General features: G+C 50.7%; 2 protein-coding genes across 11 annotated transcripts in view; one reads left to right on the top strand and one right to left on the bottom strand.

Annotated features, from left to right (window-relative positions):
• The window catches only part of MTHFSD (methenyltetrahydrofolate synthetase domain containing), a 37,375-nt gene extending 27,535 nt beyond the window's left edge, over positions 1-9,840 (bottom strand). For 6 of the 10 annotated variants that reach the window (XR_013444160.1, XR_013444159.1, XM_078062752.1 and 3 more), the window contains exons 1-4: positions 9,740-9,840; positions 5,721-5,824; positions 4,234-4,347; positions 829-942 (exon numbers count right to left, since the gene is read on the bottom strand). Coding sequence is in view for 8 of the 10 variants with exons in the window: in XM_078062752.1 (XP_077918878.1) it covers positions 829-942; positions 4,234-4,347; positions 5,721-5,824; positions 9,740-9,755 (348 nt within the window). In the remaining 2 variants the exon portion in view is untranslated. Of the gene's footprint in view, positions 1-828; positions 943-4,233; positions 4,348-4,379; positions 4,494-5,720; positions 5,825-8,524; positions 8,708-9,739 lie in introns of all 10 variants that reach the window. The other 4 variants (XM_036113042.2, XM_078062755.1, XM_078062750.1 and 1 more) reach the window with 3 other exon arrangements.
• Positions 9,841-22,051: 12,211 nt separating this feature from the next.
• FOXC2 (forkhead box C2) lies at positions 22,052-24,913 on the top strand. Its single transcript, XM_036113045.2, has one exon. It carries the CDS (start codon positions 22,556-22,558, stop codon positions 24,059-24,061), a length of 1,506 nt encoding a protein of 501 aa, XP_035968938.1. The 5' UTR covers positions 22,052-22,555; the 3' UTR covers positions 24,062-24,913.
• Positions 24,914-26,115: the final 1,202 nt, after the last annotated feature.

Genomic DNA, 26,115 nt, shown 5'->3' with positions numbered 1-26,115 from the left:
ATGACTGTCTCTTATTTTTCTAATTTTCCCTTTGCAGTTTTTTCTACATATATTTTATTGTTTTACTTTATTACATGTACTTTTGAAAGCTATATCAAATTCTATTTTTGGAAGAAGGTTATCAATAAGTAACAATAAAAATTCAATTTTTAAATATCAGACTTAAGTGGAAAATCTTTTTTAAAAAGATTAATGCCCTATCTTGATGCCCTATTTTTTATTCCCAATAGATGAGGAATCAAATGACCTATGATCTATTCTAGGACTCTGAAAAAAATCACCAAATTCTACTTCTTTATCTGCAAAATACAAGACAAATGCCACCACAGGGCACCATGAGGTATTTATAAACTTCAGTTTTACTACATTGTAAACACTCAAGAAAACCACATCACCGAATTACTAAAACCATCATTCAGAACTGGTGAGGCAATTTCCAATCCAAGTATTTTGGAAATTCCTGAGTTCCCAGTTGCTCTGGTGGCACTTAAAAAATGCTATGGGCCACCAGACTACGGCACACGTTAAAATCAGGAGGTGCCAGACCACCCGATAACTCATTTTTTCTTCATTTTGAATAGGGAAATTACAATCTGCCAAGTTGGTGCAAAAGAGAAACTGGGTGACTCAAATGGAATACATGCATTCATGGTTTTTCTACTTGGCTCCTTTGCTGATAGGACTGCTGAATACTTTACCATCTCCACTCATTTGGCTTTGTGAAAAATGAATTTCAATTTTGTGGTGTATTTTACACATTCTAACTCACCAGAAGTCTCGGCTGAGAACAGCGCTCTCCTTGTGGGTGATGCGGCCTCCTGCACTTACCTGAGAGGTAGCACATTTCCTCAAGATGTCTTTAGTTGCCCCGGGAGGTGGTGTGATCTTATTAAATAACCCCGTTCTCAGTCGTGGTGTTGGGACCAACAATGTTTTTTTGCTCTTTTAAAAAAAGACAATCAATAAATTACAAAATTAAACATAGAAAACTTGTGTATATTAGCATTTCAGGGGCAGAAGCAAGTGACTATTATTGGCATCTTTTGGTGTGTGCCAAGGAAATGACTTCTTTGCAAACCCAATTAAATAACGTATGGTGGTCAATCTTACTCAGGGCCACTACTCCACCCCACTTAGGATGAAGAGGCAGTGAGTTGTCAAACTCCTGAATTCTACTTTACTTGCCACTCAAAATCACTACAGATACAAAGTGACAATGTAAATCCAAATGAAGGTCCGTTCTCATTAGAATTCCAACCAGAACTTTCCTGTGTCCTCCCCTCCCAGCATCACATACTACAGTTACAATGCTTCCTTTTTTTAAAAAGATTTTATTTATTTACTTGAGGGAGAGCAGGAACGGGGGGAGGGGCTGAGGGAGAGGGAGGAGGAGACTCCCTGCTGGGCAAGAAGCCCGATGTGGGACTTGATCCCCGGACCCCGGGATCATGACTTGAGCCGAAGGCAGCAGCTAAACCGACTGAGCCACCCAGGCGCCCACAATGCTTTTGTTTGAAACCCGCACTGCATGATCTCAAGCCTTCATGACCAGTTTGCTGTTCAGTAAGTTCCAGTCTCAGAGATTAATACTCATTATAATCAATATTCTGCATTGACCTGAGTCCACAGGCCCCTTTTCCTCTATTTAGTTCCCAAACACCTTGTTGTGAGTCCCAGAGCATGGATTTGCAAAGTGCACGCCCCTGGCCAGCAGGTGCGCCCCTGGACACCTGTGAGAAATGACCAGAAGCTCGGGGGCAGGCATAGCAATCTGCTTTCACAAGCCTGCCAGGTGATTCTGATGCCCAGGAAAGTTCCAGAACCACTGCTACAGGCATCTCTGCAGACTATGCTGGGGCAGGCCCTGAGGCAATTATAAAATTTTAAAATTTTCGGTGTAAAAAGAGTATATTTTAGTTTTTGTGCAGGAGATGACAGCCTGAGACCAATATAAGACAGGTTGGCTTACTTAAAGCCATGAGAGAAATATTTCCACACAAGTCATGACCATGTGCTCTTTTCCTTTGGAGTGTGAAAGGTTTGGGTTCATTCACAGTCTGAAGATTCTGGTGTACTGCCCATTATGATGGTTGCTCCCTTTTCTGGAAGCTGCTTGTACTTTAGATCACCTGAGCAGTGGGTATGCAGACCCACTCAGAGCATCTGATTCAGAACCTGACATCAGCAAGAGATAATTTTCAAAGTTCCCTGGGTGGTGCTAACATGCAGCCAGGGTTGGCAAATGCTGGCCTGGCCAGTGGTTCTTAAAGGAACCATCAGGGGTGTTTATTACAAAGACTCTAGGGGCGCCTGGGTGGCTCAGTTGATTAAGCATCTGCCTTAGGATCAGGTCATGATGCCGGGATCAAGCCCTGCATCAAGATTCCTGCTCAGCAGGGAATCTGCTTCCCCCTCTTCCTCCTGCCCCCAACCCACAACTTGTGTGTGCTCTCAAAAAAAAAAAGCAAAAAACAAAACAAAACAAAACAAAAAACCCCAATAAAATCTTTAAAAAAAAAAAAACCAGACTCTAGAAACCTACTGAAGGTCTGGGGTTGAGCCTGGGAAACTGTGTATCCCCAAGCACAGGCCGCTGTGTCCCCAGGCATGGACTGTGGCCATGTGCCTTGGGATCCCTGCCTACACTTAGGCGCGCTGTGGAGCACGCAGGTTTACCTGCTTCCCAAGTGATTCTTAAACCACTAAAGTTTCCATTTCCAGAAACAGAGAGGATTCTGTAGCCCTACAGCACAAGGACCAAACATGTCTTTATGTCTTTTTCACCACTATTATCCCTGTGCCTAGCAGAGAGCCTGGAATACAACAGATTCTCAAAGCTTGGCTTTCTTTCCCCTGAATAAACAGACAGTGAGGACCCTATTCCATCCTGCTACCTGGCTGCACTCCTCCTACAGGATGTCTTGACTAATCTCCAACACACTCAAGGCTTTGATTTGTGCTCTGATGGGCTGACAGGTAAGAACCTCATACATGCAGAGAACTGGCTCTGGAGTCACAGTGTGGGTCGGAATCCCAGCTCCACCATTACGAAATGGGGGACTTGGGCAAGTCATTTAACCTCTCCGTGTCTAGCTTATTCCATGTCATATGGCAACAGAGATCGCTCCTACAGGGTTGTTGGCTGAATTAAATGAGGTAATATAGTGCAGTGTTCTGACAGAGCTTTGTCCTCACACAAGGCAACCACTCACTTCGGGCTCTTCTCTGCTGCTATTATTTCCTCTAGTTCATTAAAGTGAATTACTGATTGGGAAAATATGGCTGGCAAGAAAGAATGCTTCCAGAAGGGCCTGACTGGGAGGCTTCTATTGGGGCTGAACAGCAATCAGCAAACAATCAGCAAACAAAATCCCCTACACGCAATCCTTGAAAGAACCAGAGGAGGATCCCTACACCCTCCTCGTTCCCTGTAAAATCATTTTCTGGCATTCCCTTCTCCACACAGGCTGCAAGGTGCACTGCGGGACCAAGGCCTCCCAGGAGCTGTGGGAGAGCTGAGCGGCCACACAAGGCGTGGTCGGTCGACTAAGGAGGAACTCTGAAGATCTGGATTCATATCATCAACAGTAAGTTGTCTCAACAAAGCAGCAGCAGCTTTGTTAATAAATCAGTGCTGATATATGGATGTTCCTGCTTGTACAGTTTTGTTTGTATTTAACTTACAGGTTTATTGTGGTTTTACAGCTGCGTAAGAACTATGAACATTTAAATTTATACCAAGTTTTCTGTTTATACTTACTAAATTTAGTTAGTGAATTTAAAGCAACCCTCGGGGAGTTTTTTTTTTTTTTTTTTCCTTGAACAGGGGCCTAAGTATGTAAGTTAAGAAACACTGTTCTGATTTATAAATTTTGGGGACTCCATCAGATTTCTTACTCATGGGTTATCAAGTATCAAAGAATTATAATATAAAAGTAGCAGAAGGAAATAACCATAACCTTTCCCTTCTGATGAAGCACATCAGATTAAAGAGTGCCTCAAGGTCATCGTTGTGAATGTCCTTTATCTTTGAATTTAGGAACATTCATGACTTCTGACAAATTAAAGACTTCTGGACTCTTCCTGGAAAAAAAAAACTCCAAGGGTATATTCTGTGTGGGAGGGAGTCAGAAGCACCATCCTTCTGAATACATGAGTCGCACACATTTGCCAGCCACCTGGGGAATGCATTTTATCAGTGGCCAGGGCTCTGGCTCAGGAAAACGGGATTACCTGCAGCGCCAGCAGGCGAACACCTTCCAGCGGTTTATCGGGGTCCACTTTAACTTCCTGCGTTCTGGCAAAAACTTCTAGGTCTCTGATGTTTTGGCAAGCCAGATAAGAGCCCTAGTTAGGCAAACAGACAGAGGTGCACTTACGTCGAGGACGAAGAAGCGAGCATTTGTCTGGGGAGCATCAGGATTGACTTTAATGGTTCTGGCCATTTTGAACACCTGCAAACGTGGGAAATGCTCAGCAGCACGGGAAGCACCCTGTTTCCAAATGCAATTGCACATTACTGACCGGACAGCATGATCCTGGGCCTACTGCACGCAGGAGCAGATTGGTCTAGCATCTCATTCAGACAGGTGGGGTGCACTAAGTCTGAGACAAGATCTAGGAGTCACCCAAAGAAGTCTGGGAAAGTAGTCAGGGTAGAAAGGGGCTGAGAAAGCGAGCCCCAATTTAATTTTAACCAAAATAAAACATACATTCCAAAAAGGTGTAGAAAGTGTATAGTTTGATGAATTTTCACAAAACGAACACAGCTGTGTAATAACCGCCCAAAACAGGAGTATATTACCACTAACCCGGAATTCCCACCCCTCTCCAAGTTGGTTCCTTTTTAAACATTTTTTACTGATCCTGTGCATCTTTCTCTTTTTCCTGTACTTCATGTATATTTCTCTCCCTGGGATAACAAGCACTAAAGCAAAACAAAGTAGCAACAAAAACATACAAAAACAACAGTTTTTCAAAGGCCCAGGATGGCCTCAGAACCAGCTCAGCTGAGGACCAGAGAAGGGTGGGAGCTTGTTTCCAAGAAGCCATGAATGGGAAGATAAAGTCCAGCCAAAATGGGGGGTGATGGCAAGTAAATGAGCCATACCCCCTTTGGGCTGGATAGAGCAACCAGTGTATTTTCAAAAAGCACTTCGTTTTCCTTGTGGGAAACATGCATGCCGAAATTATGAGCTGTGTATGTTCACTCGTTCAAGCAAACTTGTTTCCTGAACAGTGTCATAAACAGACATCTTTGATTATCTTCTATTCTGAACAGTGGAGAAACTGAGGCCTGGAATCATCAATCAGGGACCGGCAAGGCCTTCCTCTGTCCAAAGATGCTGGTCCAGGCCTCCTCTCAGAGGGCATCATTCCTTGCTGTTCTTAAGGGAGCCAATTTTGAGAAAAGGGACCACAACAATAACATGCTTCCAGCCAGGACAAATATCTTACTCCACGTCAAGTGGCAAAACCTGACCACCAACCCACCAACCCTGCACAGAAAGGCAAGAGGCTGTAGTGAAGGTTAAGGAACACAGACGAGGGACATCTCAAAACACAAAGGACATGCGGGCCAGTGGTGTGGATTTTGCACTACTACTCACTGTTCACCCAACTCGGATCCACCATGAAGCAGGACAGTTAAGTGCATTACTAACTCTCTCAATCAGGAATAGCCTGTTTTCCTTTTGAATGCTCCAGGAATGCTTCAGTACCTTGAAGTTGGGAATCCTGTGATGAACAGGCCGGGGAAAATCAGCTAAATTTTGTGATTCCATGTAGTCCCAAATCTGTTCACGAATGTCCTGTTTAGAAACACCTATGGCAACAAAGAGTGGGACTAGTTAACATGGCAGAAAGGAGTCCTGCCACATATGCAGGCCGGGCGCTGCTGGGTGCCTGCTCCAGCTGCACCCTCAGCACTCCGTCACGCCAGACCAATCCAGGGCTTCTCAGCTCTACGGCGAAAAATCAGGGTTAGTGATAAACTCACAACAAATTGCTAAAGTCCAAAAACAGAGTTAATTCAAGACAACCCAGGTGTTTAACCTAGCTCTACTGAGCTATAGGAGCAGCAGAACAAAATGCAAAGCGAGCCAGGTACCCAAGCTTTCCTCGGGTCCTTGCTGGGAAACGCACGTTCTCATCAGTCAACGCACTGCAATCCTTGGTCTAACTAGTTTTGACATAGTTATGATTAGTGCATGCAGACTGTAAACCCAGAAAGCTTGCCTTAAACGTAAGCGCTTTGTAAACCACCTATTATTTTGGATTACCAATTACAATCCCTTTTATTAGTATAGCAACTTCTTATTCTATACCAAACTTCAGAAGCGCATTTTTTGTCAACAAATATCTTTAATTTGATTGGAGCAGTTTTAATAAAATCTGCATTAACCATGTGTTCCTCTTGGAGTGGAGAACAATAAAAAGCAGTTTCCAGTTAGGTGGAAAAACATAAAACCAGCACCTTCACAAAGACACATTTTTAAAATATTCACTGAATTTTCATTTCTGTTGGTCCTAAAGGATATCCTCGTACTTGTACAGAAGTCTGTTTCAAATCACTTTATCTACTTGATCTGTTTTCGTAACAATTTGTCATGCGGCCAGCACTGAGAATCATGAGGCAAGGAACTCATCATGAGGTCATGTCAGTGACTGGTAAATTCTCAACACCAACCTGCCCTAACCGCTGGTGAAGAGGAGTGCTGACTACCCTGCACCATCTGAAAGTCCCCGTAGGGACACACGCACAGGGCTTAGGGAATGTGCATCTCCGAAGCTGGCAGTGAAAGACAACCTCTTCAGAGAACCCAATGTGCACCACAGCTCGATGTGAGGTTCTACATGTACTCTGTGTGGCTGGGGCACCTCTCATCACCTGAGTAGGAAGGAGGGGCAGATACAACCCCACAGGTCCTCAGTCTCCCTTCAATGAGTGCAGGATATTGAAAAGTGACCCACGGGAGCAGCCCAGGGCCAGGGACTGCTGGGAATCACCTGGATGGGTGGTGCGGTTGGGCTGGCAGCTGGCTTCTCACCATACATTTCTGAATTGTGTGGCTCTGAATCATGTGAATCAATTATATTCTAAAATTTTATTTTTCATAAATGGACTTTGAAAACATGCAGAGGGGACTATATTGACAAGCCTCTCTCCTCGGTGCCTGCTGGGGACCAGCTCTCTTCCCCCAGGGCAATCAGCGCACCCTTTTTTCCTCATGAATTTTCCCCCAGGTACCTCTGGCCCACACAGAAGACACTCCCTGTCGTGTCCTTTCCCTAGTGTGGCACACTACACAGCACACAATGCCCTGCACACTGGTGTTCTTGCCAAATATCTTGCAGACCAGCCCACGTGGTATACAAGAGCACCTCCGTTCTTTTGTGAAGTTGCACGGTATTCCATTGTAGGGACAGGCCAAAATTTACTCAGGAAGTCCCCTTCTGAAGGGCAACAGGTGGTTTCCAACCTTGTTACCGAGGTACACTTTGCCGCCAGCCCATTTTACCTCAATTTGTTAACTCTCCACGTGTAGTCTAAGGCATAAGGGCCCAGAGCTAAAGGCTTCCACTGCCTACGCCCTCTGGCTAGGCCTAGATCTCCTCAGCACCGCATGCAGCCCAGTCCCAGAGCCTCTTGGAGCCACTACAAACACTGCTCGGGCCTCCTGCCCCTAGCTGTGCTTTAAAGCCATTCCAGACACCAAAACTGCAGATTTGGGTGTGCTTAGGGAACGCACATCTGTGAGACGCAGCCTGAGTCGGCCGACACAGGCAGTTTCCAGCACTGGGCTTGTTCTTTCCTCCTGGGAGCTCTGCACTGAAGGGGTCTGCTGCCAAATCTGCTCATCTCTCTGTCCCTTCGATAAACCCTCACCACTCTTCAAGGCTCGGCTTCAGCACCACCTCCAGGAAGCAGCCCCCTTCTGCTCCACTGCCTGGGGATCCCTCTGTCACAGGGTCACAGGGAGCTCTAGGCTACCACGCCCTGCTGCCCACTTCAGCCTCACCTCCATCACTCCTCGCGGTGGAGTCAGAATGTGGCTCAAGCATTACTGGTCCCTGCTTCCACACACCTGCCCATCTCTTTGTGCCTTTCACACCCTGGTACCTCCTCTCCCTTCAGGTCTGCCTGACACACCACATCCCCCGGAGGTACTCAGAGTGCCCAGTTACAGGCAGCTGCCCTCCTTTAGGAACCCAGAGCACCCTGTTTTTTTCAAACACAATTATGTTGATACAACTATAAGGTTAATATACTTATCACTTTCACCAACAACCCACAGGTGCTACAATACTCCCAACACCTTGCAGGATACTGTGTGCGACACAAGAAACATAAGAAATTGTGGCCCTTGCTCTGGAGAATCAATTAATCACAAACATCTGAGTGACTCCCACTGACAAAGCAATAACGGCGATCGGGAGCAGCGGCGAGAGTGAAAGGGCAGGTCCTTGCCCTTGGGAAAGTTACAAAAACACGGGAAATGATTAGGAATAAAAGGCAACATACATTCGTGTGAGGTGCCTGAACCCCGCTGTGTAACTGCCTGTTACTCCCCCCACGGGCTGTGGCTCTGTCGGGTCACGAGGGTCTCACTCCACTTGCAGCTCTAGCTCTGCGCTCCGGCGGGCGCTCGGCAGGCATCCGGACGGGCAGGATCTCGGGCCAAGCTGTTCCCAGGCTGCGCCCTGGCTAAGGGCAGAAGCGCACTGACTCCCGGCTGTGGAACCTGGCTTTGCCAGGCTCGGGCTCACCGTGGGCTCCGGTCCTGGGTACTGTCTGCCAAGCAGCCCCGCAACAATCACCAAAGCTCTTCTCCACAGAGGGCGAGCCCCTGGAGCCCAGGGGCAATGAAGCAAGTGTCCCAGCGCCTGGGCAGGGCCGGGCACAGCGAGGCCTCCGAAAGCATTTCAGGGGACAGTGATTAAGCGGCCCGGCGGCGAAGCTAAGCTGGTTTCCGGTCCTGCCCTGCCACCGGCGTGAGCCTGGGTCTGCTCGCGGCACCGTGGGTATGCTAGTGCGGGCCTCCCAGGTGCTGGCTACGATCGGTGGGCACGGCTCCAGTCCTCTCTCTCTTCTCCCCACTATCTTCACTCCACCGACAGGGTCGGGCATCAGGGTCCGAGACCGGCGCCGGCTGGACCCCCGAGCCCCGCTCAGTCCCCTCCGCGTCCCCGCCCGCCTGTCCGGTGGTCCCGCCCGTCGGATAGGTCCCCGGCGGCCCCTCACCCGCCGACCCCCGCCTGCCCTCAGGTGGGTCCCCGGCCGCCCCTCACGCGCCCGCCCCCCGCCTACCCCGGGTGGGTCCCTCGCGGCCCCTCACTCGCCCGCCCCCCCCTTGCCCCTCGGGTGGGTCTCTGCCGGCCCCTCACTCGCCCGCCCCCCCCTTGCCCCTCGGGTGGGTCTCTGGCGGCCCCTCACGCGCCCGCCCCCCGCCTACCCCGGGTGGGTCCCTCGCGGCCCCTCACCCGCCTAGCCCTCAGGTGGGTCCCCGTTGCCTGCCGGCCCCTCACTCGCCCGCCCCCCCTTGCCCCTCGGGTGGGTCTCTGCCGGCCCCTCACTCGCCCGCCCCCCCCTTGCCCCTCGGGTGGGTCTCTGCCGGCCCCTCACTCGCCCGCCCCCCTCTTGCCCCTCGGGTGGGTCTCTGACGGCCCCTCACCCGCCCGCCCCCTGCCTGCCTGCCCCTCAGGTAGGTCCCCTCCCGCCTCTCCCGCGGCTCCTTACCCGTCTTCAGCTCCATGACGACGCAGTCAGTGAGCGACGCCTCCAGAAGCCGAATCCGGCGCGGAGTGACGTCACCCGCTCGCGCGCTCTCCCCGCGCCTGCGCGCTGACAGCGAGGGGGCGGTTGCGTCGCCGTGGAGGCCTGGAGGGAACAGCCCGGGGCGGGCATGCGCGTGCGTCTCCGCGGGCAGGGTGGAGGGACGTGCGGGGGAGGCCGGCGTGTTTCCTAGGCTGTCATTTGTTGGTGGAGCAACTCGGGGTTGAGCGCCTGTTCCCAGGGGCGTTTGTGCGGCGCTGGGGCTACCGAGGTGAAGAAGCCCCGGGCCTTTCCGAGCCCACCGCCGATTCCAACATACCCCATCTCCTTTTCTGTTTCCCCAGAGGCCCCCTCCTCCTGGAAGCCAGCCTTGATTGCTCCTCCAGGATGTGATTCCTCTTCTCTGAGAAACACACCCAAGTGCTCACACCTGGGTGTGCGTCTGCCTCAGCTGTGGACACTTTAAAATGTCAGGTTGTAGGGGCGCCTGGGTGGCTTAGTCCGTTCAGCCTCGGACTCTTGGTTTCAGCTCAGGTCATGAGCTGATGGTCGTCGGATGGAGCCCCACGTCGGGCTCTGCACTCAGCATGGAGTCTGCTTCAGAGTCTCCCTCTCCCTCCTGCCCTCTCTCAAATAAATAAATAAAATCTTTAAAAAAAAAAAGAAAAAAGTAAAATGTCCGGTTGCTAGAGTGGGGTTCACTGCAGGTGGGATGGTGACCAGCCTGGGTGCTGTGTGAGTTGAGAAACACCCCTTGATTTCACTGTGGCCTCTGGATCTCCTAGGGACTGGAAGAACGTGGCAGCCCGCGTTTGTTGGCTTCTATCATTCCTTCAACGCGTAGGGTGTGTCAATCTAAGGTCCAGGAGGTGGCTCGGGAGATGGGGCTGAACAGACCAGCCCAGCTGGAGTCCTCTCTGGGCTCCACTCCAGCAGGAGAGAGAAGGAGGTGCATTCACACTTTAGGAAGATGACCCCTCCTCCCAAATGAGGCCGTGGCAAACCCAAGTCACCAGTAACCACCTCCTAATGAGTAACTGCACACCCTTAGTGTGCCTCGTGCATGGTAAGCATGCAAGAAGTGGCAGCTACTTTTCAAAATGATATATTCAATACTTGATAAGGTCCCCACAACAAACTTGTGAAACAGACAAAGCACTTTAGTACCAGCTTCAAGACAAAGATAGGGGAAACGAGGTTCTGGGTGTTGCAGCGACTTATTGAAGCTCCCTTCAGAGCTAATCCTATACCCTTTGTCTTTATCAGATAGAACATTATCAGTGCAGTAAGAAATACTGCTACAACCATGCCAGGCACCAGGCTAAGGGCCTTAGAAATCATACCTAAATACGTCCTCACAACAACCGTGAGCAGCAGATGTGACTGGCGTTCTACAGGGGAGGAAACAGAGGCTCGGGATATTAGTGAGCCTTGCCCAGAGCGGCCCGACTGGGAAAGGGCAGCACCTGTGCTTAATTATAAATCTCGCGGCTCCCGGTCCCAGCTCTACATCCCTGGGTGGTATTCGTGGCGCTAATACGTAAAGACATTAACGGGCCTTCATTCCACAAGAGGGGGGCCATGTCTCTTACAGGCTGGCAAAAAGGAGTGCAAAGCTTTGCTTTGGGCAATAGAAGGTTATCAAATAAAATCTCTCAGGGAGGTTGGTGTCCTTGCCCACTTTTGGGAAAACACAGTGGATGTGTGGAGAATATTTTATGCAAACGGACCTGGCCGCAGGAGTGGAAATGTGTGCAGCACTCACTGTTACCCAGCTGTGCTCAGAGCAGCGCCCAGGGCGCTCACCAACCCAAGTCCCTCAGGCAGACAGGCTGGTGCATCCCCCAGAGTAACAAGCCACCCACCGGGGACAAACTCCCTCACTGGCAAACGTCAGAAAGCAGAGAGCACTCCCCAGGACATTCCCTTGGGCCCCTTCATTCCCTGTTGCCAAATTAGAAGTGCTCCCAAAGCCCAGGCACTTAAAAGAATAAGTAATTATGAAAGAGAGACCCCTTAAGAAGAAATGAGTTGGCTCTCCTGCAAAAAGATGTTCTAGAACTTTGACCCAAATGCTTCAAACTCAATCCTATATGTAAATTTGCCCTTGGGTCACTTGAGAGTTTTTTAAGAGTTTCAATAGAGCCATTTTAGGTTCACAGCACAATTGAGCCAAAGGTACAGAGAGTTCCCATACACCGCCACTAGCCCCCCCACCTGGCGCAGCTTCCCCCAGGATCAACATCCCACACCACAGCAGTACCTTTGTCACATCACCTCTGACACATTATCACCATGGACTGAATGTTGGTGTCCCCCACCCCCTTCATATGTTGAAGCCTAATGCCCAGTGTGGTGGCTTTAGTAGGTGGAGTCTTTGGGAGGTGACAGGTCACGAGGGCAGAGCCTCCTTAGTGCGATTCTTGCCCTTATAAAGGGGACTCCAGAGAGCTCCCTCACCCTGCCCCTTCCACCATGGGAGGACATAAAAAGGAGACAGGCATCCGTGAACCAGGATGCGGGCTCTCACCAGACACAAAATCTCCTGCCACCCTTGACCTTGGACTTGCCAGCCTCCAGAACTGTGAGAAAGAAATGTTTGTTTAAGTTGCCCGGTATACAGTATTTTGTCATAGCAGCCTGACCTGACTAAGGACACTAAAGGGGACACCCCAAGTCCAGAGTTTACCGTAGGGGTCGCTCTTGGTGGTGGACATTCTATGGGTTTGGACAGAATGGTCTCACTGCCCTAAACATCCTCTGCTTCGCCTATTCACCCCCCCCCCCTCGAGTCCCTGGCAACCACTGATATTTTACTATCTCCATATTTCTGTCTTTTCCAGGACGTCATAGAGTTGGAGTTGCACAGGATGGAGCCTTTCAGATCGCCTTATTTCACTTAGTGATATGCCCCTTCCATATCTTTTCAGGGCTTGGTAGCTCTTTTCTTTTTAGAGCTGAATAACAGTCCATTGTCTGGATGGACCACAGTTTATCCATCACCTATGGAAGGACACCTTGGTGGCCCCCAGGGTCTGGCGATGATGAACAAGCTGCTGGGACACCATGTTTAGGTTCACTTGAGGGTTTCACAGCTTGTCACAACATTGCCTTGTGAGTTCTCACAACCCCTTCGAGCCTGGCCAGAAGGAACACATAGTGAAAAAGGCAAGAGCATGAAGAGCTGGGTCATGGATCTCCAAGCTGTGTGACATTGGGTAATTAACCCCACCTCTCTGGGCTTCTGTTCCCTTTTCTGTGCAACGTGGGGAAGTGATTCCTCCATTAGCATCGGTGAGAGGACAGAGCGGGCTAGTCCACGGGGAGTCTGAGCACACCCAGCCCGCAGCAAGCACGCTGTCATCGTCCCATAACCATCCTGTTAGACAGACAAGAGAAGGTGTTGAGAGATGAGGTCCAGTGATTCACCCGAGGTGCTGGGGTGCTGACAGCCAGGCCTCGCCCCGCGTGTGCTTCTGAAACGCCGACGCTTCCAGCCCTTAAGCTGTGCAGGTACGGACTTAACATATTAAACGCCACCTTCTGCTTTCTGCTCCCCGACTCCCCCGGCATCATATGCACACACACGCACACACACACACACAACTCCTAAAGTGCTAAAAAGAAAAAAACACACACCAATAATTTTAATAACAACCAAGACTGATTCCTGAGGAGCTAGAAGATTCCCTCCTCCCTTCAGGCTTTCCTCTGTCATCTGGCTTTGCTCTTGAGTTATGTGCCTTCACCCATCCTGGGATCAGGTGAGGCCATCCGTCAGCACCTGGCACTTCACTGGAGATTCTACTCTAGCAATATGAGGATGCCCCAAGTGTCACAGTGTCGGCTCGCTCTTCCTGCTGCCACCACCCAGGCCAAGGGTGTGTCACCATGCTTTGGACCGCAACCGTCTCCTGTCTCCCAATTCTTTCTTTCTTTCTTTCTTTTTTTTTTTTAAAAGATTTTATTTATTTACTTGACAGAGAGTGAGTGAGCACAAGCAGGGGGAGCGGTAGAGGGAGAGGGAGAAGCAGGCTCTCTGCTGAGTAGGGAGCCAGATGTGGGGCTCGATCCCAGGACCCTGAGATCATGACCTGAGCCAAAGGCAGATGCTTAACTGACTGAGCCACCCAGGTGTCCCATCCTGTCTCCCAATTCTGTCCGCTCCCAGGAACTGCCTCCTACCACCCTCCTCCTCTTCCCTCTTCCTCCTCCTCCCCCCCAACTCTCCTCCTCCTCCCTCTTCTTCCTCCTCCTCCCTCCTCCTCTACCTTCTCCTCCTCCCTTCTTCCTCCTTCCTCCCCCTCCTCCTCTGCTTGCCCTCTGTCTTGCCCTCTGCCCACCTGCATATCTTCCAGCTGTGACCTCCCGGCTCCCCATGGCCTCCCACCTTGCAGAGCACACACTTCTCAGCTGGCTGTCCAGGCCTTTCGGGGCCACCAGCTTGCACACTCAGTCCCCTCTCTCAGCCAAACCTTGTCTCTATCAATTCGACTTTGCCCTTCTCCTCTCTCCTGCTTTTGTTGGTGTTTTTCCCATCCCAGAAAGGCCCTCCTGCACCCCAAATTGGCCTGGTGGCAAGCAGAAGGGAAGGGTGGGGGGCCAAGAAACTCCTCTAACAAAGAGGGGATGGACTTGAAGAGGCGTTACTTCGAGGCACAAAGAGGACCTGCGCTGGTTCTAAACAGACCTCCTCTGGGAGGGGGAGAGGCGGAGGGAGGGCGGAGTAGTGCCCGCACAGAGCTCTGGCATCCTCGGGTGAACCCAAATGCTAATTTAAAATATACACAGTGTGCTGCAATTACGCAACAGGGACAGCCGGGCGCCATTTGGGTCATGTTTCAAAACATCCCCTTGCACACGGGAACCAGCCAGTTTCTTCTAAGGAAAGGTATGACCATCTTTAAACACAGAGCAGGCAGGCAGAGGATCACAGTCATCCTCACCAAGGAGAAATAGCAGCAAAGCCTGTTTTTTCGAGATATGTTGGGTAGCGGCCGAAGAAGCATTGGGAGGGGTTCGTGGTCTCTGTGAGTGGGGAGGAGGGTGTCGAGAAGATGCTCTTTTGGTTTTCAAGTCTTATGTGCTATTGGGATTTTTAACCATGTAGTGTATGGCGCTCATTCTTTTAGAAAAAAATCAGTATAATTTCTTTCATATTTTGAGCCGCCAGCAATCCGTTGACACCTCTCCTATCTGTCACAGAGCCAAGTAAAGACCTTCTCCTGTTATGCTCCCTGGAACTGTGAACTTTAAAGATACCTGGTCATTTGGAGGCGCATCTAATACTTAATAAAATGTGGAATTGTTTAATAAGCTAATAAAGAAAAAGGTCTGTATGTGTGTTGCCAGAATAAAAGTTTCAGCCTGTGAGCCCTTCCAGGACAGCCTCGGAGCATCTGACAATGCTTCCCCCTTCCCTGGGCAGCCTCTGCCTAAAATAAGTACCAGTAAACGTCTGAACTGAATCCTGCGTTTCAACCACTGAGTGGGGGATGAGGCCTGTGGCTATGGCAGGAGGGACAGGGTGTTTCTGAAGCCCCAGGTGACATCCATTCTTTGAGTTTGGAGCATGGAGTCTGTGCCGAGCAGAGCAGTGGGGTGCTGTGTGCAGTGGCTAAACAAGGCAGACCGGGTCCTGCCTGCTTTCCTGCTGCTTCTATCCTGGGGGGCGAGGCAGACCACAGACTAACAGGATCATCTCAGAGAGAGTGATAATGAATGAGGATGGGGGTGGGGTGAAGGACAGGAGGAAGCAGATGGGAGGCGAGGTCTCGGAGGAGGTGGCAAGGCAGCAAGGAATTGAGGACCAGGGACCTAGGCAAAAGGAACAGCACATGCAAAGGCCCTGTGGAGGGTCCAGGCTGGTCCAGCGTTAGAAGCCCCCAGTGTGCACACTCATGTGCAAAGGCTGGGGTCCAGCAGGGGAACGGTCTTTGCTTTCAGGGGATTCCGAAAGGGTGAAGAGCATCCAGTGCCCACCATGGTCCGACTCCTTTGGGGGAACTGCTCTGCACTCCTAACTCCCTTCAGCCCTTTAGAGGTCCCCCTGGGGCCTCCCTAGATTACTGCCACCGTGAGACCCTGCCATCACTTAGAGGCACGGCTCAAACCTGCCCCTGGACTGTGATTCCAAGTCTGGCTTATTCCCTGGGGCTCAGAACAGCCATCCCACACCTCCTCCCCTCTTTCTCTCCCTGCCCTTGTCACAATCAGAGCCCTGTCTGCACCTCCCAGGGAATAGTCTGCTTTTCACTGGCTCTGATAATGAGTCTATTTACCCCACAGGGTTAATTACAGGGTTTCCAGTTGGTGATAGAAAGCTAAAATTTCAGAGACATTGAGTCATGTGTGTTCAGAAGTCATGCCTGTGTGCATACACTATTCACTGTGTATATATAGTTATAAAATTACATATCTATATGTTTCCATTTAGACTATTTTTATACATATATAGAAGTTTCTATTTTAACTTTTTAAGTCTCCTCTAATTTCCAAGGTCCTGACCCTAATTCCAAAGTGACAGGTTAAGAGACCCAGTTCGATCATGTGGCAGCTGCAAGACGTGGGTCAGTTATTTAAGGCCTCCAGATGGGGCTTAAACCCCACCTGTATAGTGGTGATATTAACAGTATCTACCCCAAAAGAGGATGAAAGGAGCTGTCATGGGCAGATCATCTAGCACAGCGCTTGGCACGTAGTACGCACACATTACACTTTCTCTTATACATCAGGGAGAAAAGTCTTGCAAAAGTCATACATTCATTCAACAAACATTGTTGTGCACCTATTACGTGCCAAGGTATCATGCAAGCACTGGGACTGCAGAGAGAAATAAGGCAGTCACTAGGTGCTTAGAAAGGTAGGAAGTGGGTGAGTGAGTGGTTGCTGCTAACAAATGTTGGCTCACCCATCTGCCTGGGCACAGGGCGGACAGAGTGTCCTGTTCCCTGGGCGTGTTGGGGCCATGTGACTGGCTCTGGCCAATAAGTGTTGAATGAGAGTGAAACATGGCACTAGAAGGCGGGACCACTTACTTCCCGGGCAGGATCTCCTTCTCTTGCCCCTGCCAACATGGCAGGAGAGATAGCCCTTGAAAACTTGGGCTCCTGAGTGACTTGGAGCAGGACCCCTGCCGAGCTGGGACTGGCTCAGCAGGAAGCCATGGAGACTTGGGGTGTTTCTCACTTCGGGGTACACCAGCCTCAATGGCCCGATACACTGAGTAGACAAACCACTTCCACAGCCATCTGGCTGAGGGCAACTCATGTAACCAACTCTCTTTAAGAAGAGACATATGAAGATGAACCATGAGAGATGATGGACTCTGAGAAACAAACTGTTGGTTCTAGAGGGGAGGGGGGAGGGGGAATGGGTTAGCCTGGTGATGGGTATTAAAGAGGGCACGTTCTGCATGGAGCACTGGGTGTTATACTCAAACAATGAATCATGGAACACTACATCAAAAACTAATGATGTAATGTATGGTGATTAACATAACATAATAAAAAAAAGTGAGAAAAAAAGAAGAAAGGTATGCATATCTTTAACATTCTGTTTGGAAAACATCTACACCACTCTACTGGATTTCTTGTGTCTTTGTATTAATTATGGCAATGCTTGAGTTACAAGACAGAAAAGCTCCTTAGAGAATCAGCTTTTTTTTTTTTTTTTTACTTTAACAACCACAAGTTAATAGGATAAAGCGCCTAGCTGTTGATGATTATTTTTCAGAAACGTCCAGAACACAAGCAGAAGGGACGCCAGGGCCAAGTTGGCCCTTGCATTAGGTCTTGCAACTCCTTCCATGGAAGGATGTTTGCTTTGTGTCACATCCCTTTTTAAAATTTCAGAGTAACAGAGGTATTGTTCTCCCATCTTTTTTTTAATGTTGAAAAATTTCAAGGGGCGCCTGGGGGGCTCAGCCGGTTAAGTGTCTGCCTTCAGCTCAGGTCATGATCCCAGGGTCCTGGGATCAAGCCCCGCATCGGGCTCCCTGCTCAGCGGGGAACCTGCTTCTCCTTCTGCCTGCTGCTCCCCCTGCTTATGCTCTCTCTCTCTTTCTGACAAATAAATAAATAACATCTTTAAAATAAATAAAGTCTTTTAAAAAAATTTCAAGCTTACGGGAAAGTTGCAAGAACAGTGCACAGCGAATGCCCACACACCTCAGGCTCAGAGACTGTGTTCATTTGACATTTCAGACATGTCACTCCTTCTCCCTTTTCCCCCACCCCCACCTGCAGTGGAATCTTTTTAGAAGTTGCAGGGCTAATGATACCAACCCTAAACATGGTGACGTGTACCTTCCCGAAACAAGGACGTGTTCTTGCTTGACCACATAGAGTGATTACACTCAGGAATTTTAACCCCGATACAAGATTATTATCTAATATGCACTCCAGATTCAAATGTTCCCAGGTACTCTCAAAACTGTCCTTTATTTGCCTTTTAAATTTTCCCCACTCAGGATCAAGTATTGCATTTAGTTATCACGTTCCTTTCGTGTCTCGAGCAAGGACAGTCCTCTCCCCTGTTATTAGGTCATTTCTGGTGCTGCCATCTGTGAACAGCGCTGAATCAGCTTTAACTCCTGGGGAAGGCCATGCTCGGTACGGGGGGGCTCGGACAAATTTCATCAGGGACACGCTTGTTGTCCTGGATAAAGATCATTGCTAGGAGCCAGGTTGCAATGGATTTTTGCACAGCAGCATTGATTCTGTTCATCCCAAGGGTTCATCAGATCCCCAGTAGATTTTGGAAGCCTGGGACTGCTCTTCTCCCTGGTCCCTTTCCCTAAAACCCAAGGCATCTTGTGAGCCCAGAGGGAGATGCTGAAAGGACCCTGGGACAAATGTCTTGGAAACAGTGAGAGAAGACACAGTCTCCTTTTGCCTGTGGCCTCTTTGAATTCTCTGTCGTGCCTCAAAAGCAGAAGGAACTGCAGACATGTTTAAAACTCAGTCTCGTTCAAGCTGATGCCATACACACACATCCGGTGCAACGTTTTTCTGATGAATCCCCCGAAACCCACGCCACACCTTGGGCAGAAGGACGGCAGGCATGGGAAGACACAGAGGGATAAGCAATCTGTTCACCCCCGGGGTGAAGTTGGGGGGGCGGGGATGCCTAGACTTCTAGCCACCTAAGGGGCACAGATTTTATTTGCTCAGAACCTCAGCGAATCTCCCTAGAGAGGATTCCTTGCTCCTGAGAAGTTTCAAAGACATTTCTGTTGTCCAGCAGATCATGGTCTTGACATACTGCATAGCTATGGAAAATGTTTTGCTTTTTCTTAATCGACGCGCCGCACTCGGTTTATTTAGCTTCTCTCTGGCTTAGAGATTTTCCAAGGCGGTATTCCCGCCGTGCAATGCCGAAGGGCCTCCATGCGGTGTCAGCACCTTCCTTGCGACAAGAACGGCCGGGTCCTTTTTTTTTTTTTTTTTTTCCCCTCTTTTGGAGCAGTTCCCCGGTTGGCCTTCAGATGGCGCCAACACCACAGGCCCGCCCGAGCCGCGTCCAGGTGCAGGAGCCCGCGGCGCCAGGGCCAGGAGGCTGCGCGGTGGGGCTGTGGAGGGACGGCGGCGGGGGTAGTGACTTGAATTTCTCCTGCCTTCATCATCGCTCATGATTCCAGTAACACACAGGACCCTCTGGGGCCCGATTCCGCTCTCGGCTCCGTAACCACAAGATCAGGAGGGGAAGAAATCATTAATGAATTAGAAGCCCCCAATCCAAAATACCCTGGCAGGTTAAAGAAAAGATCGGAAATACGGTTTTTGCAAAGTCCAGGTGTGCGGAAGGTGTTGTTATAATAACCTGTGCAAACATCTCTCCCGGAGTCCTACTGAGTGGAGAAGAAACCTAATTCCAGGGGCAAAGGAAAATGTCTCTCTCACCTTTTCTATCTAGATTATAAGGATTTCTTTCCTCCCAACCCCGCTTTTTTTGGGGGGTGGGGTAATAATTTTGGCCACTCAACCTAGTGCTTTTCAGATGACATTATTTTAAACCTGGACACCTTTGTAAATACAAACTCAGACGGAAACTGCCATTTTGGAATGTATTTTCCATGGTCCTCAGTATTTTTGGGTTTTGCCCTGTGCTGTGATGAAACTTTTTTTTTTAAAGCACCTCATAAAAGCAGAGTGAATAATATTTCCCCAGGAAGCCTACAGACCGAGGAGTGTTTCTTGATCAATAGTTTGCATTTCCAGTAAAATCGTAAGAACTCAAGGTGCCTGTCACGCAGTCCAGCAGGAAGGCATTAAAAAAAAAAAAAAAGATGGATCTGAACATATTAAAAAATAATAAAGTCGTAGTGGGGTGGAGGAACACTCAGACCGTTCATCTGTGAGCTGAGGACTGGGAAGCTTGATTTTATTTCGTTGCAAAAAAAAAAAAAAAAAAAAAAATCAAGTTAGAGAAAGACTCAGAGCACCCATAAAAAAATAGTGTTTCAAAAGCAGAATATTCAAGGCACTAGGAACCGGGTTTGCATGTGCACTCTGATTTAGAATTTACCAGGAGATAATACCGTTCATAGATAACGCACATGCATATTTTTTTCTTTTGTTCCTTTATTGAAAATGAATGAGATGTCTCCAATGCCTTCTCTTCACCTCCCAAAGCTGAGTGCCGGTGGATTGTCTCACACCCTTTTCCTGGGAATCAAGTGAGCAACTGATGGAAGAGGGGCGGGATGGGGGTAGATAAATACAAAACTTTTATCTTTGGCCTTCCCTACCCAACCGAGGGACAACTTCCAGAAGAATTCTGACCAATCTTTAGCCCTTCTTATGAGTGTCCTTCCCCCTTCAAGGGGAAGCGGGGAAGGGTGAGCCGAGCGTTCCAGGTGTTGGAGGAATAAATACTTAGTCCACAAATAAACTAACTTTCCGGGGTACCCGGAGGAGAGGGGAGAGCTTTGAAGGGCGAAGACCTCGAGTCACTCCAGGTCAATATCCCGACTGCATAACCTCTGGAGGTGTCTTAACCGTTTGCGATCACTTACCCCGTCCTCGCACGGAGCCCTGGTGCCCAAATCACCTTATCAAACACCAACCAAACAAAAAGGACGACGGACAGAAAGTCAACTTGGAGAGTCCCTAAGGGGCTTTGCCGGGAGCGGGAGGTGGGGACTGCGCCCCGAGGTTGGCGATCCAGCGGACGCGGCTGGGGGCAGCTTCCTCGCCCGGAGCCCGCCCTGTGCCGCGCTACAGATGCGCGTCTTGGGGCGCAGCCCCCGCGGAAAGCAGGCTTGGGTTTCTCCTCGCGGCAGAGGAGCCCCGGCTCTGCCTGGGCCGGGTGGCTGGCTGCATTGTTCCCGTCTTTGGGGAGCGCGGGAGCCAGCTTGTCAAAGGGGATTTATCTCTGGGAAAAGGGACAGGCCCTGCAAAGCTGGAGAAGGTGGGCTGCAAGCATCTACGCGGGAGGGGAATGGGAGAAATTAGCGGAACTATTCCACTCTCTTTCCCCAAACCCTACAAAACTGCTCACGGTGACGCGGACGATTTACCGAATCTACGGCGCACTTGAGAATTACATTCTCAAGATACTGCTACTTTCCTCACTCCGCCTTTCACCTATAGATGCCACGGCCTGCCTCCCCCCGTGGAGGTGAGGGACATTCATTCAGTTTTTATAATTTGCCTCTAAAAGCTTTTAGGTTATTCTTGACGGCCCTGAACCTGGAAACTCTCTGTTGAAAATTAATAAATTTTTTTGCTTAAATGATGACAACATCCAGGGGAGGCCCCTTCTATACCAATCCAGAACGCTTGCTTTGAATCCATTACACCTTGGCCCCGATAATTAGGAAATCTAATTATTCGCCTCATCACTCATTAATAAGAAAAATAGTCCCCGGGTCTTTGCTACTCACAAGGTCTTTGGGGAGATATCGACTACATTAATCAATTCGATTCTATATTTCAAACTAACTTTATCTGCAAAGGAGCATGGAGTTTTGGTTTTGGTTTTGGTTTTTGTTCTTTGCTCTGGGCATGTGGGTCCATGAACCAAAATGTGATAATAGAATAAATCTTAATAAGATACCACTCTTTTTAAAAAATCTTTTCAAGTTAAGACAAACTGCAGAAAAGTCTGGTTCTGAGCAGCGGGGTCTTAGAGCCGACGGATTCCGGCGCTCCTCGCGCTGATTGGTGCCAACTCCCCACAGCTGCCGGGTTATTGGTCCGAAGTTCCCGGAGGGGGCGTGGCCGGAGGAAAGTAAAAACTTGCTTTCAGCAAGAAGACTTTTGGAAACTTTTCCCAATCCCTAAAAGGGACTTTGCCTCTTTTTCCGGGCTCGGCAGGGCAGCCACTCTGGACCCCGGCTCGCTGACCCTCAGGGCTGCCTCTTTGCTGGGGGGCTAGGAGAACCGCCTTCCCCCTCCCGGCGCGGACAGAGCGGCCCGCCTCGGTCCACTGCGCGCGTGGCGTCTCCACTGCGTCCCCGGCCGCCAGCTCCGGCTGCCACCAGCCGGTCCCGAGAGCAAGCGAGCGAGCGAGCGGGGGCCGGCGCTGCGCTCGCCGGGGCGCGCCCTCCAGGATGCCGATCCGCCCGGTCCGCTGACGACGAGCGTCCCTTCTCCGCGCTCCGGCGGGCGCCGAGTGCCGGAGCCTCCCCCACCTGGCCCCCAAGGCTTCCCGGCGCCTGGGGCTCCCCCCGCCGGCTCCCTTCCTCTCGCTCTCTCGCTCCCTCGCTCCCTCGCGCTCTCGCAGGGCCTTCCTCACGGTGCGTGCGCGCAGGCGGCGAGCCGTCTCGGACGCAGCATGCAGGCGCGCTACTCGGTGTCCGACCCCAACGCCTTGGGAGTGGTGCCCTACTTGAGCGAGCAGAATTACTACCGGGCGGCGGGCAGCTACGGCGGCATGGCCGGCCCCATGGGCGTCTACTCCGGCCACCCGGAGCAGTACGGCGCGAGCATGGGCCGCTCCTACGCGCCCTACCACCACCACCAGCCCGCGGCGCCCAAGGACCTCGTAAAGCCGCCCTACAGCTACATCGCGCTCATAACCATGGCCATCCAGAACGCGCCCGAGAAGAAGATCACCCTGAACGGCATCTACCAGTTCATCATGGACCGCTTCCCCTTCTACCGGGAGAACAAGCAGGGCTGGCAGAACAGCATCCGCCACAACCTCTCGCTCAATGAATGCTTCGTCAAGGTGCCCCGCGACGACAAGAAACCTGGCAAGGGCAGCTACTGGACGCTGGACCCGGACTCCTACAACATGTTCGAGAACGGCAGCTTCCTGCGGCGGCGGCGGCGCTTCAAGAAAAAGGACGTGCCCAAGGAGAAGGAGGAGCGGGCCCACCTCAAGGAGCCGCCCCCGGCGGCGGCCAAGGGCGCCCCGGCCGGGCCCCCTCTAGCGGACGCCCCCAAGGAGGTCGAGAAGAAGGTGGTGATCAAGAGCGAGGCGGCGTCGCCGGCGCTGCCGGTCATCACCAAGGTGGAGACGCTGAGCCCCGAAAGCGCGCTGCAGGGCAGCCCGCGCAGCACGGCCTCCACGCCCGCCGGCTCCCCCGACGGCTCGCTGCCCGAGCACCACGCTGGCGCGCCCAACGGGCTGCCCGGCTTCAGCGTGGAGAACATCATGACGCTGCGAACGTCGCCGCCGGGAGGCGAGCTGAGCCCCGCGTCGGGGCGCGCGGGCCTGGTGGGGCCGCCACTGGCGCTGTCCTACGCCCCCGCGCCGCCCGCCGCCTACGGCCAGCCGTGCACGCAGGGCCTGGAGGCCGGGGGCGCCGGGGGCTACCAGTGCAGCGTGCGCGCCCTGAGCCTCTACACCGGCGCCGAGCGGCCCGCGCACATGTGCGTCCCGCCCGCGCTGGACGAGGCCCTCTCGGACCACCCGAGCGGCCCCACGTCGCCCCTGAGCGCCCTCAACCTCGCCGCCGGCCAGGAGGGCGCGCTCGCCGCCGCGGGCCACCACCACCCGCATCACGGCCACCACCACCCGCAGGCGCCGCCGCCCCCGCCGGCTCCCCAGCCCCAGCCGGCGCCACAGCCCGGGGCCGCCGCGGCTCAGGCGGCCTCCTGGTATCTCAGCCACAGCGGGGACCTGAACCACCTCCCGGGCCACACGTTCGCGGCCCAGCAGCAGACTTTCCCCAACGTCCGGGAGATGTTCAATTCCCACCGGCTGGGGATGGAGAACTCGACCCTCGGGGAACCGCAGGTGAGCGCCAACGCGAGCTGTCAGCTGCCCTACAGATCCACGCCGTCTCTCTACCGCCACGCCGCCCCCTATTCCTATGACTGCACGAAATACTGACCTGCCTGGCCCGCTCCGGCTTCGCCTCCCCCACCCGGACCTCTCAGACAGTTGAGGCTGCAGAGACGCAAAAAGAACCAAAACATGCCCACCAGCTTTTTCTCAGACCCAGGAGCAGAGAGAGCGCGCGCCCGCCTCAGCCCTCTGTGAAGCCGCAGGTAACTTTAATTCGCTGCCCCGTTTCCGAGATCCTAAGAAGCCCCGGTAAAGGGACGCAGCCCAGCGAAGTGAATATTGATTTTAAACCCCCCTCCCCTACCAGGATGGTTGTGCTCACTGCTCCAGCTGGGGTTTCAAAAATTAAGTAACGGACCAAATCCCATAGAGACCCAGTAATGACTCTCTGTAGAGACCCCCATAGGTCTATGGGGGCCCCTATAGATTCCGTTTGTGCTGTGTGTAATTTTAAATTTCTCTAACCGTGCTGTACAAATGTGTGGATTTGTAATCAGGCTATTTTGTTGTTGTTCAGAGCCATTAATATAATATTTAAAGTTGAGTTCACTGGATAATTTTTTCATCTTGCCCAACCATTTCTAACTGCCAAAATGAAAATCCAAGAAACCTATGTGGGGTTTTTACCCCCTGTACACTTACGAGATATAATTTTTTTCCCCGGTGGTAGGTCTTTTACAAAACAAGGAAATAATTTATTTTTTTGTTGTTGGCGGATAAAGGAGTCAAGTATCTGATACTTTTTATTTACAAAGTGTGATGGTTTTTGTATAGTAGATTCCTCCCTGAGCATTCCTAAAAGAAAAAAAAACTTTAAAAATTTAACTTCACCTGTGTTTGTCTTATGTGGTCTTAATTGTTGTACTTACCTTAAAATAAACCCATGTTGTTTCTCTGCCCAAAGTCCGGACAGTGTGTTTGTGTTCTCGCCTTTTTGAAAAACAAGGTGCGTTTGCAAATCCACCTGTTTTGATTATTTTTGTTACACAGGTGGGTAAACTCATAGAGGTATACAGAGGATCACAGAGGAATGGGGGCACTCCCCTATTGTCTTGTTAGTGATGGAAAAGACTTTCGATTAATTTAGATCCCACCCTGGCCTAGGCAGTGGAGAAACAGCCCTGGTTGGATGTGGCTGCCTGAAGGACTGCGTGCAGTCGTGTCATTTGCTGTAACTGCTTTTTGCTAAATGCAACAAAACATGCCGATTGTCAAAACAAAGAGTACCATTACACCTCAGTGTCCAGCCATCCCCAACTGAGGAGGCAAAGGAGGAGAAAGATAAGTGTGTTCCGTTAGCTAACTACTACGAGCCAGGGGGAGTCCTGCTTTCCCTCCATTTCCTAAAATGCGGACTTCCTTCCCCACTGTAATGGTTTTCCAGAAAAGAATCTGAAGTGGGCAGGAGAAGGTCCAAAGAAGATTGATTCTGGAGCATTTAACGACCATTCCTGGCAGTGGCTAGATCAGAGTTGGATTTCAGAACCTCTTTACTTCTTGATTTGATTTCTTAATCCTTACCCTATTGCAGTGAAAAATTGTAAAGGCTCATTGGCCTTCAAGAATAATTGGCAGTGCTTTTAGAGTTCTAAATTTATCAACTCTCAGGACTTTAAGTAATAGGGAGATTATTTGCCTTTTCAATTTTGAGATCTTGTCTTTAGAAAATTTTTAATAGCGATGAAACCATTGTGAGGTATGCCTGGGGCAGGGGGATGGTTTTATTATCTGTTTCACTGGCCCAAACGCACAACTCCCCTGCTGGTCTCTGCGTGTGAATTTTGAGGCCAGAGCTCCAAATTGGGAATGAGTTTCCCACCCAAGTAGGTGAGCTGTACTTTGCTAAGAGTGAAGCTCCTTGTGAACTTAACATTTCAGGTGACGATGAGTTTTCCAAAAAGTGATTTTCCTTAATGCAGTGGTGCTGAACATAACCTGGGTTTGGGCTGTTGTTTTAACCATGGCAAGTCTGTCTGTAAGTCACGCTGAAATGGAACTGGGGGACGTGTGAGCATAGTACATTTCCCCATATGTGCAACATGGATTCTTTCGATCTGTAGCCCCAGAGGTGCTGGCGGGTAAGACAGAAATGCGGCATT

This window comes from Halichoerus grypus, chromosome 15, assembly GCF_964656455.1.
Source record: "Halichoerus grypus chromosome 15, mHalGry1.hap1.1, whole genome shotgun sequence".
NCBI classification, from domain to species: Eukaryota; Metazoa; Chordata; class Mammalia; order Carnivora; family Phocidae; genus Halichoerus; species Halichoerus grypus.
Note: the sequence above shows the minus strand (reverse complement) of the source record. Positions and strands in the feature narration are given on the sequence as shown.